This window comes from Pseudophryne corroboree, chromosome 4, assembly GCF_028390025.1.
Source record: "Pseudophryne corroboree isolate aPseCor3 chromosome 4, aPseCor3.hap2, whole genome shotgun sequence".
Taxonomy (NCBI): Eukaryota; Metazoa; Chordata; class Amphibia; order Anura; family Myobatrachidae; genus Pseudophryne; species Pseudophryne corroboree.
In genome coordinates, this window is record NC_086447.1 from 398469718 (window position 1) to 398485434 (window position 15717).

General features: G+C 47.7%; 1 protein-coding gene across 3 annotated transcripts in view; it reads right to left on the reverse strand.

The window, feature by feature from the left end:
• Nucleotides 1–15717, reverse strand: part of RAB23 (RAB23, member RAS oncogene family) — a 95215-nt gene that overhangs the window by 58686 nt on the left and 20812 nt on the right. For all 3 annotated transcript variants that reach the window (XM_063916738.1, XM_063916737.1, XM_063916736.1), the window contains exons 3-4: nt 14426–14511; nt 6411–6567 (exon numbers count right to left, since the gene is read on the reverse strand). In XM_063916738.1, the coding sequence (XP_063772808.1) occupies nt 6411–6567; nt 14426–14511 (243 nt within the window). The remainder of the gene's footprint in view (nt 1–6410; nt 6568–14425; nt 14512–15717) is intronic.

Below are 15717 nucleotides of genomic sequence, written 5' to 3' on the forward strand. Positions count from 1 at the left end.
TGAGTTAGTTCCTGAATCTGGTTGGCCAAAAGCTGGCTGGGATTCGATCCTAATACTGCCGGATTCATGAGGCCGAATTTCAAGGCACACCAAAAACATATAACTCTTAATATTATTCTTTTTTTTTTGTTTTGTTTTTGGGCCGGTGATAATGTTACGTTCCTGATGCTCAGTACTAGAGAGATGTTGTGTAGAGAGTCCAGAGCACCAGGACGTGACGCTGAAATAAGGGATGGTACGGGAATAGCCCCTAGCACCCTACCTCCGTTGTTTTACCCGTGTGGTCAGTTCACGCCTGAGTGACTATGGTTTCTTGGGCCCACGGCAGCCGCGTTTGAAGGGCGGATTAGGTCTGCCCAACTCCGATGCCCCCAGGTCTTAAAGTGCGACAAGGCGTGAACCGAGACAGGATAATAACAAGGTGACCTCTAACTAAAGCAAACAGAAGCTAGGGGCTACTAACTACCCTAATACTAAATATATGTGCGGCACGCCGCCAAAGGAAAAGAACAACAAAAGATACCACTGTCCACTCCCCCACACGGCACCGCCGAGTTCCGGGGAGGACAGTGAAAAGCGGAAACCTCCGCAAAAACCACCAATACAAAAGTAAAACAGGGACTAAGCGGCCTAGGCCGCAACACGCGGCAGGAGCCGCTACTCACGAAACCGGGAGAGAACCCCAACAAGGGAGAACCCCCAGATGACCGCAACAGGTTTACTTAGACAGGAAGGATTCCCAGGACCGGCTTCAGAACTCCAGAACTCAGGAGCACAGGGAGCAGGATCGACCAGATACAGCTGACCAGGAACAGACGTTGCAAGGCAGGAACAGCATACAGGAAGCTATCACCAGCGAGGCTGCAGTGTGCTGGCTCCCATAAAAAGACCCTGCTGGCCAATGACAGGAGGGCCAGCAAGACCAGCCCCCAGACCCTAATTACTAGTTGCCGTGCAGCTGCCCTGCTGCACGAGCAACTAATCAATCCTATCTGGCAACGGGGAACGCGGTCCGCCAATGGCGTCCCCGTTGCTATGGACCCAGCGGCTGAGGACGCCCGGCGTCCTAGCATTGCCAGGGACCCGGCGGCTACAGTACGCACGGCGTCCTGGCGTTGCTAGGCGCCGGGCGGGCAGGGAGGGAGGTGCGGCGGCCGTGAGCGTCGCTCGGAAGCAGACAGAGCGGCGCTGCGGACCGCGGCACCTAACAAAAACAGGCAGGAGAGTGCGGATGACTCTGCAGCACCGATTGAGCAAACATGAGGTCCTCATCAGTCAGGGTATCAAACTTGTAGAACTTTGCAAAGGTGTTTGAACCCGACCAAGTCGCTGCTCGGCAAAGCTGTAATGCCGAGACCCCTCGGGCAGCCGCCCAAGAAGAGCCCACCTTCCTAGTGGAATGGGCCTTTTTCCGAATTTGGTACCGGCAATCCAGCCGTAGAATGAGCCTGCTGATTCGTGTTACAGATCCAGCAAGCAATAGTCTGCTTAGAAGCAGGAGCGCCAACCTTGTTGGCTGCATACAGGACAAACAGAGACTCTGTTTTCCTCACCCTAGCCGTTCTGGCTACATAAATTTTCAATGCCCTGACCACATCCAGGGACTCGGAATCCTCCAAGTCCCGCGTAGCCACAGGCACCACAATAGGTTGGTTCATATGAAAAGATGAAACCACCTTGGGCAAAAATTGAGGACGAGTCCGCAACTCTGCTCTATCCACATGGAAAACCAGATAGGGGCTTTTGTGAGATAAAGCCGCCAATTCCGACACTCGCCTTGCAGATGCCAAGGCCAACAACATGACCACTTTCCAAGTGAGATACTTAAATTGCATTGTTTTAAGAGGCTCAAACCAGTGAGACTTAAGGAAACGTAACACCACGTTAAGGTCCCAGGGTGCCACTGGAGGCACAAACGGAGGCTGGATATGCAGCACTCCCTTCACAAAAGTCTGTACTTCCGGAAGAGAAGCCAATTCCTTCTGAAAAAAAAAATGGATAGGGCTGAAATCTGAACCTTAATGGAGCCTAATTTTAGGCCCAAATTCAGTCCAGTCTGTAGGAAGGGAAGGAAACGGCCTAGATGGAATTCTTCCGGAGGAGCATTCCTGGACTCACACCAAGAAACATACTTCCTCCAAATACGGTGATAATGTTTTGCCGTCACGTCCTTCCTAGCCTTTATCAGAGTAGGAATGACCTCATCCGGAATGCCCTTTTCCGCTAGGATCCGGCGTTCAACCGCCATGCCGTCAAACGCAGCCGCGGTAAGTCTTGGAACAGACAGGGCCCCTGCTGTAACAGGTCCTCTCTGAGAGGAAGAGGCCACGGATCTTCTGTGAGCATTTCCTGCAGATCCGGATACCAGGCCCTTCGAGGCCAATCTGGAACAATGAGAATTGTCTGTACTCCTCTTCGTCTTATGATTCTCAATATCTTGGAGATGAGAGGAAGAGGAGGAAACACATAGACCGACTGGAACAACCACGGTGTCACCAGGGCGTCCACTGCTACCGCCTGAGGGTCCCTCGACCTGGCGCAATACCTCGGTAGCTTTTTGTTGAGGCGTGACGCCATCATGTCTATCTGAGGCAGTCCCCACAGACTTGCAATCTCTGCGAAGACTTCCTGATGAAGTCCCCACTCTCCTGGATGTAGATTGTGACTGCTGAGGAAGTCTGCTTACCAGTTGTCCACTCCCGGAATGAAGACTGCTGTCAGAGCGCTTACATGATTTTCCGCCCAGCGAAGAATCCTGGTGGCTTCTGCCATTGCCACTCTGCTTTTTGTTCCGCCTTGGCGGTTAACATGAGCCACAGCGGTGATGTTGTCTGACTGAATCAGAACCGGTAGGTCGCGAAGGAAAGTCTCCGCTTGACGAAGGCCGTTGTATATGGCCCTCAACTCCAGTACGTTGATGTGAAGACAAGCCTCCTGGCTTGACCAGAGACCCTGAAAGTTTCTCCCCTGTGTGACTGCTCCCTAACCTCGGAGGCTCGCGTCCGTGGTTACCAGAACCCAGTCCTAAATGCCGAACCTGCGACCCTCCAGAAGGTGAGCACTCTGCAGCCACCACAGGAGAGATACCCTGGCCTTGGGGGACAGGGTGATCATCCGATGAATCTGTAGATGAGACCCGGACCACTTGTCCAGAAGGTCCCATTGAAAAGTTCTCTCATGGAACCTGCCGAATGGAATGGCCTCGTAAGTCGCCACCATCTTTCCCAGAACTCGAGTGCAGTGATGCACCGACACCCTTTTTGGCTTCAATAGGTCCTTGACCAAAGACACGAGTTCTTGGGCCTTTTCCGTCGGAAGATAAACCCTTTTCTGGTCTGTATCCAGAACCATGCCTAAGAAAGGCAAACGAGTCGTTGGAACCAACTGTGACTTCGGGATATTGAGAATCCAGCCATGCTGTTGCAACACCCTCAGGGAGAGTGATACGCTGTTCAGTAACTGTTCTCTCGATCTCGCTTTTATTAGGAGACCGTCCAAGTACGGGATAATTGTGACACCCTGCTTGCGCAGGAGCACCATCATTTCCGCCATAACCTTTGTGAAAATTCTCGGGCCGTGGAAAGCCCAAACGGCAACGTCTGAAATTGGTAATGACAATCCTGTACAGCAAACCTCAGGAACGCCTGATGAGGCGGATATATGGGGACATGAAGGTATGCATCCTTCATGTCCAGGGACACCATATAATCCCCCCCTTCCAGGCTGGCGATGACCGCTCTGAGCGACTCCATCTTGAACTTGAACCTTTTTAAGTATAGGTTTAAGGATTTTAAATTCAAAATGGGCCTGACCGAACCGTCCGGTTTCGGGACTACAAACAGGGTTGAGTAATACCGCATCCACTGCTGCAGCAGGGGGACTTTAACCACCACTTGCTGAAGACACAATTTTTGAATTGCATTTAACACTATCTCCCTCTCTTGGGGAGAAGCCGGTAGGGCCGATTTGAAAAACCGGCGAGGAGGCACCTCTTCGAATTCCAGCTTGTAACCCTGAGAAACAATTTCTATTGCCCAGGGATCCACCTGTGAGTGAACCCAGATGTGGCTGAAAAGTCGAAGACGTGCCCCCACTGGGGCAGACTCCCTCAGCGGAGCCCCAGCGTCATGCGGTGGATTTTGTAGAGGCCGGGGAGGACTTCTGCTCCTGGGAACTAGCTGTGGTTGGCAGCTTTTTCCCCTTGCCCTTACCTCTGGCAAGAAATGAAGATCCCCGCACTGTCTTGGGTTTATGCGACCGAAAGGACTGCATCTGATAATGTGGTGTTTTCTTAGGCTGTGAGGAAACATAAGGCAAAAAAGTTGATTTACCTGCCGTAGCCGTGGAAACAAGGTCTCTGAGACCTTCCCCAAACAATTCCTCACCCTTGTAAGGTAAAACCTCCATATGCCTTTTCGAGTCGGCATCGCCCGTCCATTGTCGGGTCCATAGGGCTCGCCTAGCAGAAATCGCCATAGCGTTGGCTCTAGAACCCAGTAGACCAATGTCTCTTTGAGCATCTCTCATGTATAAGACAGCATTTTTAATATGTCCTAGGGTCAATAAAATGGTATCCTTATCCAGGGTATCAATTTCCGTCGATAAGGTATCTGTCCACGCTGCTGCAGCGTAACAACCCCAAGCCGACGCTATCGCCGGTCTGAGTAAGGTACTAGAATGTGTGTAAATGGACTTCAAGGTACCCTCCTGCTTGCGATCAGCAGGATCCCTAAGGGTAGCTGTATCTTGGAATGGCAGCGCTACCTTTTTGGATAAGCGTGTCAACGCTTTGTCCACCCTAGGGGAGGATTCCCACCGTATCCTGTCCTTTGCCGGGAAAGGATACGCCATAAGAATCCTTTTGGGAATCTGCAGTTTCTTGTCTGGAGATTCCCACGCTTTTTCACACAACTCGTTCAGCTCATGAGAGGGGGGAAAGGTTACCTCAGCTTTCTTTCTCTTAAACATTGTGTACCCTCGTGTCAGCGACAGAGGGGTCATCAGTGATATGCAGTACATCCTTTATTGCAATAATCATATATCGAATACTTTTAGCCAATTTTGGCTGTAATTTTGCATCATCGTAGTCGACACTGGAGTCAGAATCCGTGTCGGTATCAGTGTCTACTATTTGGGATAGAGGGCGCTTTTGAGACCCAGAAGGTCCCTGCGACATAGTGAAAGGCAGGGTTTGACTCCCTGTACACTCCCTGGACTCAGCTTTGTCCAACCTTTTGGCAATAAATTCACATTTGCATTTAAAACATTCCACATATCCAACCAGTCAGGTGTCGGCGTTGCCGACGGAGACACCACACTCATTTGCTCCACCTCCTCCCTAGAAGAGCCTTCCGCTTCAGACATGCCGACACACGCGTACCGACACACCACACACTCAGGGAATTCTCTATCTGGAGACAGTTCCCCCACAAGGCCCTTTGGAGAGACAGAGAGAGAGAGTATGCCAGCACACACACAGCGCCAATGACCCAGGGAAAAAAAATTACCCAGATAGCGCTTTTAATATAACTGTGCAAAATGATGTGCCCCCCCTTCTTTCAAACCCTCTGTCACCGTGTTCAGGGGAGAGTCCGGGGAGCCAGCTTCTCAGCGGTGTGCTGTGGAGAAAATGGCGCTGGTTAGTGCTGAGGATCAAGCTCCACCCCCTCAGCGGCAGGCTTTGGTCCCGCTTGATTTCTTTCAAAAACTGGCGGGGGATCTCTTATATATAATGTAGAGCCCATATATGCCCTGATTTTGCCAGACCAGAGGTTTAATTGCTGCCCAGGGCGCCCCCTCTGCGCCCTGCACCCTTACAGTGCCTGCCGTGTGTGTGTTGTGCGGGAGCAATGGCGCGCAGCGTTACCGCTGCGCGTTACCTCAGTGAAGATCCGAAGTCTTCTGCCGCCTCTGAAGTCTACTTTCTTCATATACTCACACGGCTTCTATCTTCTGGCTCTGTGAGGAGGACGGCGGCGCGGCTCCGGGACGAACAGCTTGGAGAGACCTGCGTTCCGACTCCCTCTGGAGCTAATGGTGTCCAGTAGCCTAAGAAGCAGAGCCTAGCAGTTAAGTAGGTCTGCTTCTCTCTCCTCAGTCCCTCGATGCAGGGAGTCTGTTGCCAGCAGGCTCCCTGAAAATAAAAAACCTAACAAAATTACTTTCTTTCAGGAAACTCAGGAGAGCTCCCTGTAATGCACCCAGTCTCCTCTGGGCACAGTATCAAACGGAGGTCTGGAGGAGCGGCATAGAGGGAGGAGCCAGTGCACACCCATACCTAAAGTTCTTTCTTAAAGTGCCCATGTCTCCTGCGGAGCCCGTCTATTCCCCATGGTCCTTACAGAGTCCCCAGCATCCTCTAGGACGTAAGAGAAATAAATACCTGTGAAGGATAGCAAGGGAAGACTTACTTCTTAATCACAGTCTCATCAAGCAGGTCGATTTTATTCTGAACAAGAACAGTGGGGATATCTCCAACTTCAGCCATGACCTTTTCTCTCCAGCTGGGCACCGCTTCAAATGATTCCCGGTCTGTGGTAGAAAATACCAGCACACAAGCTTGGGCACCTAGAAGATACAGGATAGTACATATAAGTAAACATGATATCGAATTTGTTACATTTACTAAACCTACTGCAAATCAATGTAATGGGAATACCACTGCTTGAAGGACTCCGCAATTGATACATTCAAAATAGGTTTTTGATGCGGTATGCTGGCTTCAGATAACTGCAGATAAGTAGAGTTCTGAAATCATACATATGATAAATGGGGAAAATAGATTTGCAGGGTGGTTTTTTCTTTTTTTTTTTTAAACCAGCCTAATTCATGGGTTTGTACAGTGAAAACTTAAATCTGTATAACAGATTTAAGAGGGAATGATGGACTCTGAAACTGGAATAAGGCTTGTATATTAAGGGTGCCCTGGGGTTGGCATATTAAGGGGGGCATAACAGAGGGCTCTAAGGCTTACATATGAAAGGGACATAAGAGGGGGCTCTGAGTTTGGCATATTGAATTGGCATGGCAGGGGGCTCCGACGCTGGCATGTAAAGATAGCATGACAGGGGACTGACTGGCATATATGTGACATATAGGGGAATTATGTGCCATTTTTCCATGACATATAAGGGCTCTATTTGGCATTTTCTGTGACATAGATTAAGTACAGAAGAGTGCCCCCACAAAGAGAATGGACTTCTCTATCCTTTGTTTAGTGACATGAGAGGCGCTATGTGACAGATCTCCCAAAGTGCCCTAATCATTTTTCCATGATTCATGGTTGGTGATAATTACCATATCCCTAGAGAAGAACAGGTAAGCTCTCTTGCAATGTATTTGTTTTCTCACAAGGAAATTAAAAAACAAAACAAAAAAAAAACAGTTACAGTAGTTAGCCTTCACACTGAATACAAAACATGTTCCCAGAGGATATCCCTGTGTTCCAATTTGCTTGTAGTTCAAAAAAATAAGAATTTACTTATCGATAATTCTATTTCTCATAGTCCGTAGCGGATGCTGGGGACTCCGTAAGGACCATGGGGAATAGCGGCTCCGCAGGAGACTGGGCACATCTAAAGAAAGCTTTAGGACTAACTGGTGTGCACTGGCTCCTCCCCCTATGACCCTCCTCCAAGCCTCAGTTAGGATACTGTGCCCGGACGAGCGTACACAATAAGGAAGGATTTTGAATCCCGGGTAAGACTCATACCAGCCACACCAATCACACCGTATAACTTGTGATCTGAACCCAGTTAACAGTATGATAACAGAGGAGCCTCTGAAAAGATGGCTCCCAACAATAATAACCCGATTTTTGTAACAATAACTATGTACAAGTATTGCAGACAATCCGCACTTGGGATGGGCGCCCAGCATCCACTACGGACTATGAGAAATAGAATTATCGGTAAGTAAATTCTTATTTTCTCTAACGTCCTAAGTGGATGCTGGGGACTCCGTAAGGACCATGGGGATTATACCAAAGCTCCCAAACGGGCGGGAGAGTGCGGATGACTCTGCAGCACCGAATGAGAGAACTCCAGGTCCTCCTCAGCCAGGGTATCAAATTTGTAGAATTTAGCAAACGTGTTTGCCCCTGACCAAGTAGCTGCTCGGCAAAGTTGTAAAGCCGAGACCCCTCGGGCAGCCGCCCAAGATGAGCCCACTTTCCTTGTGGAACGGGCTTTTACAGATTTTAGCTGTGGCAGGCCTGCCACAGAATGTGCAAGCTGAATTGTACTACAAATCCAACGAGCAATAGTCTGCTTAGAAGCAGGAGCACCCAGCTTGTTGGGTGCATACAGGATAAACAGCGAGTCAGATTTCCTGACTCCAGCCGTCCTGGAAACATATTTTCAGGACCCTGACAACATCCAGCAACTTGGATTCCTCCAAGTCCCTAGTAGCCGCAGGCACCACAATAGGTTGGTTCAGGTGAAAACGCTGGAACCACCTTAGGGAGAAACTGAGGACGAGTCCTCAATTCCGCCCTGTCCGAATGGAAAATCAGATAAGGGCTTTTACAGGATAAAGCCGCCAATTCTGACACGCGCCTGGCCCAGGCCAGGGTCAACAGCATGACCACTTTCCATGTGAGATATTTTAACTCCACAGATTTAAGTGGTTCAAACCAATGTGACTTTTGGAACCCAAACTACATTGAGATCCCAAATTGCCACTGGAGGCACAAAAGGAGGCTGTATATGCAGTACCCCTTTTACAAACATCTAAACTTCAGGGACTGAAGCTAGTTCTTTTTTGGAAGAGAATTGACAGGGCCGAAATCTGAACCTTAATGGACCCCAATTTCAGGCCCATAGACACTCCTGTTTGCAGGAAATGTAGGAATCGACCCAGTTGAATTTCCTCCGTCGGGCCTTACTGGCCTCGCACTACGCAACATATTTTCGCCAATTGCGGTGATGATGTTTTTGCGGTTACATCCTTCCTGGCTTTAGATCAGGATATGGATGACTTCATCCGGAATGCCTTTTTTCCTTCAGGATCCGGTGTTCAACCGGCATGCCGTCAAACGCAGCCGCGGTAAGTCTTGGAACAGACAGGGTCCTTGCTGGAGCAGGTCCCTTCTTAGAGGTAGATGCCACGGATCCTCCGTGAGCATCTCTTGAAGTTCCGGTTACCAAGTCCTTCTTGGCCAATCCGGAGCCACGAATATAGTGCTTACTCCTCTCCATCTTATCAATCTCAGTACCTTGGGTATGAGAGGCAGAGGAGGGAACACATACACTGACTGGTACACCCACGGTGTTACCAGAGCGTCTACAACTATTGCCTGAGGGTCTCTTGACCTGGCGCAATACCTGTCGAGTTTTTTAATCATGTGGACGACTTCTGGGTGAAGTCCCCACTCTCCCGGGTGGAGGTCGTGCTGAGGAAGTCTGCTTCCCAGTTGTCCACTCCCGGAATGAATACTGTTGACAGTGCTATCACATGATTTTCCGCCCAGCGAAGAATCCCTGCAGCTTCTGCCATTGCCCTCCTGCTTCTTGTGCCACCCTGTCTGTTTACGTGGGTGACTGCCATGATGTTGTCCGACTGGATCAACACCGGCTGACCTTGAAGCAGAGGTCTTGCTAAGCTTAGAGCATTGTAAATGGCCCTTAGCTTCAGGATATTTATGTGAAGTGATATATCCAGGCTTGACCCTAAGCCCTGGATATTCCTTCCCTGTGTGACTGCTCCCCAGCCTCGCAGGCTGGCATCCGTGGTCACCAGGACCCAGTCCTGAATGCCGAATCTGCAGCCCTCTAGAAGATGAGCACTCTGCAACCACCACAGGATGGATACCCTTGTCCTTGGTGACAGGGTTATCCGCTGATGCATCTGAAAATGCGACCAGGACCATTTGTCCAGTAGGTTCCACTGGAAAGTTCTTGCGTGGAATCTAACGAATGGGATTGCTTCGTAGGAAGCAACCATTTTTACCCAGAACCCTTGTGCATTGATGCACTGAGACTTGGTTCGGTTTTAGGAGGTTCCTGACTAGCTCGGATAACTCCCTGGCTTTCTCTTCCGGGAGAAACACCTTTTTTCTGGACTGTGTCCAGGAACATCCCTAGGAAACAGAAGACAAGTCGTCGGAACCAGCTGCGATTTTGGAATATTGAGAATCCAATCGTGCTGCCGCAACACTACCTGAGATAGTGCTACACCGACTTCCAACTGTTCCCTGGATCTTACCCTTATCAGGGAATCGTCCAAGTAAGGGATAACTAAAATTTCCTTCCTTCGAAGGGATATCATTTCGGCCATTACCTTGGTAAAGACCCGGGGTGCCGTGGACCATCCCTACGGCAGCGTCTGAACTGATAGTGACAGTTCTGTACCATAACCTGAGGTACCCTTGGTGAGAAGGGTAAATTTTGACATGAAGGTAAGCATCCTTGATGTCCCGAGACATCATGTAGTCCCCTTCTTCCAGGTTCGCAATCACTGCTCTGAGTGACTCAATCTTGAATTTGAACCTCTGTATGTAAGTGTTCAAAGATTTTAGATTTTAGATTTAGAATCGGTCTCACCGAGCCGTCTGGCTTCGGTACCACAATAGTGTGGAATAATACCCCGTTCCCTGTTGCAGGAGGGGTACCTTGATTATCACCTGCTGGGAATACAGCTTGTGAATGGCTTTCAAAACTGCCTCCCTGTCAGAGGGAGACGTCGGTAAAGCCGACTTTTGGAAACGGCGAGGGGGAGACGTCTCGAATTTCAATATGTACCCTTGAGATATTAACTGAAGGATCCAGGGGTCTACTTGCGAGTGAGCCCACTGCGCACTGAAATTCATTGAGAACGGGCCCCCACCGTGCCTGAGCTTGTAAGGCCCTAGCGTCATACTGAGGGCTTTGCAGAGGCGGGAAAGGGTTTCTGTTCCTGGGAACTGGGTAATCTCTTCAGCCTTTTTCCTCTCCCTCTGTCACGAGCAGAAAAGAGGAACCTTTTGTCCGCTTGCCAACAAAGGACTGCGCCTGATAATACGGCGTCTTATTTTGAGAGGCGACCTGGGGTACAAACGTGGATTTCCCAGTTGTTGCCGTGGCCACCAGGTCTAAAAGACCGACCCCAAATGTCCCCTTTCAAAGGCAATACTTCCAAATGCCGTTTGGAATCCGCATCACCTGACCATTTTACTGGTAGAATTGGACAACGCACTTATACTTGATGCCAGTCGGCAAATATTCCGCTGTGCATCATGCATATATAGAAATGCATCTTTTAAATGCTCTATAGGCAATAATATACTATCCTTATCTAGGATATCAATATTTCCAGTCAGGGAATCCGACCATGCCAACCCAGCACTGCACCTCCAGGCTGAGGCGATTGCTGGTCGCAGTATAACACCAGTATGTGTGTGAATACATTTTTGGATACCCTCCTGCTTTCTATCAGCAGGATCCTTAAGGGCGGCCATCTCATGAGAGGGTAGAGCCCTTGTTCTTACAAGCGTGTGAGCGCCTTATCCCCCCTAGGGGGTGTTTCCCAACGCACCCTAACCTCTGGCGGGAAAGGGTATACAGCCAATACTTTTTAAGAAATTATCAATTGTTATCGGGGGGAAACCCACGCATCATCACACACCTCATTTTATTTCTCAGATTCAGGAAAACTACAGGTAGTTTTTCCCTCACCGAACATAATACCCCTTTTTGGTGGTACTCGTATTATCAGACATGTATAAAACATTTTCCATTGTCTCAATCATGTAACGTGTGGCCCTACTGGAAATCACGGTTGTCTCTTCACCGTCGACACAGGAGTCAGTATCCGTGTCGGCGTCTGTATCTGCCATCTGAGGTAACGGGCGCTTTAGAGCCCCTGACGGCCTATGAGACGTCTGGACAGGCGCAAGCTGAGTAGCCGGCTGTCTCATGTCAACCACTGTTTTTTTTATACAGAGCTGACACTGTCACGTAATTTTCAACAGTACATCCACTCAGGTGTCGACCCCCTAGGTGGTGACATCACTGTTACAGACACTCTGCTCCGTCTCCACATCATTTTTCTCCTCATACATGTCGACACAAACGTACCGACACACAGCACACACACAGGGAATGCTCTGATAGAGGACAGGACCCCACTAGCCCTTTGGGGAGACAAAGGGAGAGTATGCCAGCACACACCAGAGAGCGCTATATATATATATATATATATATATATATACACAGGGATAACCTTATATAAGTGTTTTTCCCCTTATAGCTGCTGTATGTTTTAATACTGCGCCTAATTAGTGCCCCCTCTCTTTTTTTAACCCTTTCTGTAGTGTAGTGACTGCAGGGAAGAGACCGGGAGCTTCCCTCCAACTGAGCTGTGAGGGAAAATGGCGCCAGTGTGCTGAGGAGATAGGCTCCGCCCCCTTTTCGGCGGCCTTATCACCCGTTTTTCTGTATATTCTGGCAGGGGTTAAATGCATCCATATAGCCCAGGAGCTATATGTGATGCATTTTTTGCCATGTAAGGTATTTTTATCCTGTTTTATTGCGTCTCAGGGCGCCCCCCCCCAGCGCCCTGCACCCTCAGTGACCGGAGTATGAAGTGTGCTGAGAGCAATGGCGCACAGCTGCAGTGCTGTGCGCTACCTTATTGAAGACAGGAACGTCTTCTGCCGCCGATTTTTCCGGACCTCTTCGCTCTTCTGGCTCTGTAAGGGGGCCGGCGGCGCGGCTCCGGGACCCATCCAGGCTGGGCCTGTGATCGTCCCTCTGGAGCTAATGTCCAGTAGCCAAGAAGCCCAATCCACTCTGCACTCAGGTGAGTTCGCTTCTTCTCCCCTTAGTCCCTCGATGCAGTGAGCCTGTTGCCAGCAGGTCTCACTGAAAATAACAAACCTAAACTAAAACTTTCACTAAGAAGCTCAGGAGAGCCCCTAGTGTGCACCCTTCTCGTCGGGCACAGAAATCTAACTGAGGCTTGGAGGAGGGTCATAGGGGGAGGAGCCAGTGCACACCAGTTAGTCCTAAAGCTTTCTTTAGATGTGCCCAGTCTCCTGCGGAGCCGCTATTCCCCATGGTCCTTACGGAGTCCCCAGCATCCACTTAGGACGTTAGAGAAATACTGATTAGTAAAAGAGATCTAGAACTTTTTGACTTGTAGCTTTACAAAATAAATCTCTTAAAAGAGAGGACTCACATTTTAAAACTGAGTCACCTACCATTGTTTATTATACTTCCCACCATTAAATAACCAAGATGCAGTTGAAACTCTCCAGACGATACAATGTGGAATTTATTTTCTCTAAAGCCAGATAGACACACTTGTCAACAGAAGTCACCCACAGCTGTCCGAGGATAGGCCTATTTCCAGCATAAGCCTGGAATACACTTCTAAACCTGGCGCTTCTGATCGTGTTTCTGCATGAAATGTAAAATGCTTTTACTAGCTGTGTCTTGCTAGTAAAAACATTGTTGTTTTCAATTTCGGGGATAAACACAATCAATCAATCAATCAGAAGCTCTGGGTTTTAGGACCAGATACTAAATAAATAAACCACTGAGCTTCAATTCACTGCCAATATGCTCTAAGCCATTGCAGTAGGGATGGTATAATGGTTAACATTACTGCCTCACAGCACTGAGGTCATGGGTTCGATTCCCACCATGGCCCTAACTGTGTGGAGTTTGTATATTTTCCCCGTACTTGCGTGGGTTTCCTCCGTAACTCCGGTTTCCTCCCACAATCCAAAAATATACTGGTAGGTTAATTGGCTCCCAACAAAAATTAACCCTAGCATTAATGTGTGTGCGTGTACATGTGATAGGGAATATAGATTGTAAGCTCCACTGGGGCAGGGACTGATGTGAATGGCCAAATATTCTCTGTAAAGTGCTGCAGAATATGTGTGCGCTATATAAATAACTGGTAATAAATAAATAATAAGAAATAATAACCACGCATATTGATTGGATGTTACCATGAGCATATTTATGAACAAGTTATGGTCAACAATCATTAGGTCGACCACTATTGGTCAACATTGACATGGTCGACATGAGTTTAACTTTTTTTTCTTTTGTGGAACCTTTTCATACTTTACGATCCACGTGGACTACGATTGGAACGGTAATCTGTGCCGAACGAAGCGAAGGCACCATGCGAGGGGACGCGGTGCACTAATTGGGGTTCCCCGTCACTTTACGCAAAAAACTACACCAAAAAAAAAGTTTCAAAACTCATGTCGACCTTTTCATGCGTCGACCATTTTCCATGTGTCGACCATGTGTCCATGTCGACCATGTCAATGTCGACCAATAGTGGTCGACCTAATGACTGTCGACCATAACATGGTCGACCATTCATACCGGAACCTATGAACAAGCACATATAGATATTTAAACAATGCACTAAAACTGCCCATAATTCTGTGTTTTTGGTTTGCACTTGATCAGTTGCGTTACATTACCTCTGTAATATGCTTTAGTTATTGCATCAAACTCCTCTTGACCAGCAGTGTCCCACAGCATCAGCCGAACATCTTCATCGTTTATCCTAAAACGCGAAAATCAAATGCTAGTATTACTCAGAAGTGGCAGGCGTCATTTTCTGGGTGTACAAAGCTCGCTTCAGTCTCTGATCTCTTGGTTTGTCTGAACATTTCCTGGCCCATTAGGTTTGATTATACCGTCACCTACTTATGCTTTTGCTAAACTGTAGGAAGGGAGTAATGAGTTTCAATTGACACGGCTCTATCTGGCCATGCCGCTGCTTTATTACAAAACAGATCATTAGCTTCTCAACACCCTGTAGTTGGAGCTATGCAACAGAATACTAATAAACTAAAAGTGAATAGGAAACACCCAGTAGTGTTATGTATGTATTAAATTCTACTTGGGATAAGTAGTCAGAGCTTGGAGCACAAGATTATTGTTAGTGGGGTGCAAGTGACAATACAAAATAAGGATCTAACCAACAGTTGTAAATAAATAATGGCTATAGAGGGGAAATAACGTATGTAATAATAATAATAATAATAATAATAATAATAATAGTAAACATAGTAATAATAATAATAATAATAACAACAACAACTACTACAACAAAATAACCCACCTTTTGGAAAAAAAACAATAAAAACAAAATGAAAAGAAATATATAAATCTAGTGTGAGGACCTGAATTGTAAACTGTTGTGAACAGACAGGAAAATGCCCTTATTTATTAGGGGGAGTAGGTGTTTAAGCTATGGATGTATGATATATTTAGAGAGATGACATGTACAGCATTTAAATGACAATATGGGATCAAGCCAACAATCTGCATGTTTAAAGCAGAATCAAACATATCAGATACTTGCACTGAAGCCAGATATACCTTTTTAATGTCTTTACAGAATCAAATGTACAGCTCATTATTTACGATGGCAGCTATGACAAGTCACGTTGTATGTTTTCTAGGCTCCAACAAAATTTTAATGTAAAGAAATAAAATTTATTTTTTCTTGAGCATGTAATACCTCTATAGGTCCAACACAAGGAAACTGAACTGTACCATTCACCATGTGATGCTGCCAGGAGGGTGGTCTTCCTGAGCAGCACAAAGTTTAGGGAGTGGAAATGTGTTTTATATTGTCAGAGAGGTGTATGGTTCCAATAATGTCCAGGTACGCGCATCTGCATATGAGCTACACCGCATCAACCCAGTGCAGCAGCAACACAGCACAACTAAAACGAAGCTACATCTTCAGTGCAAAACCTAC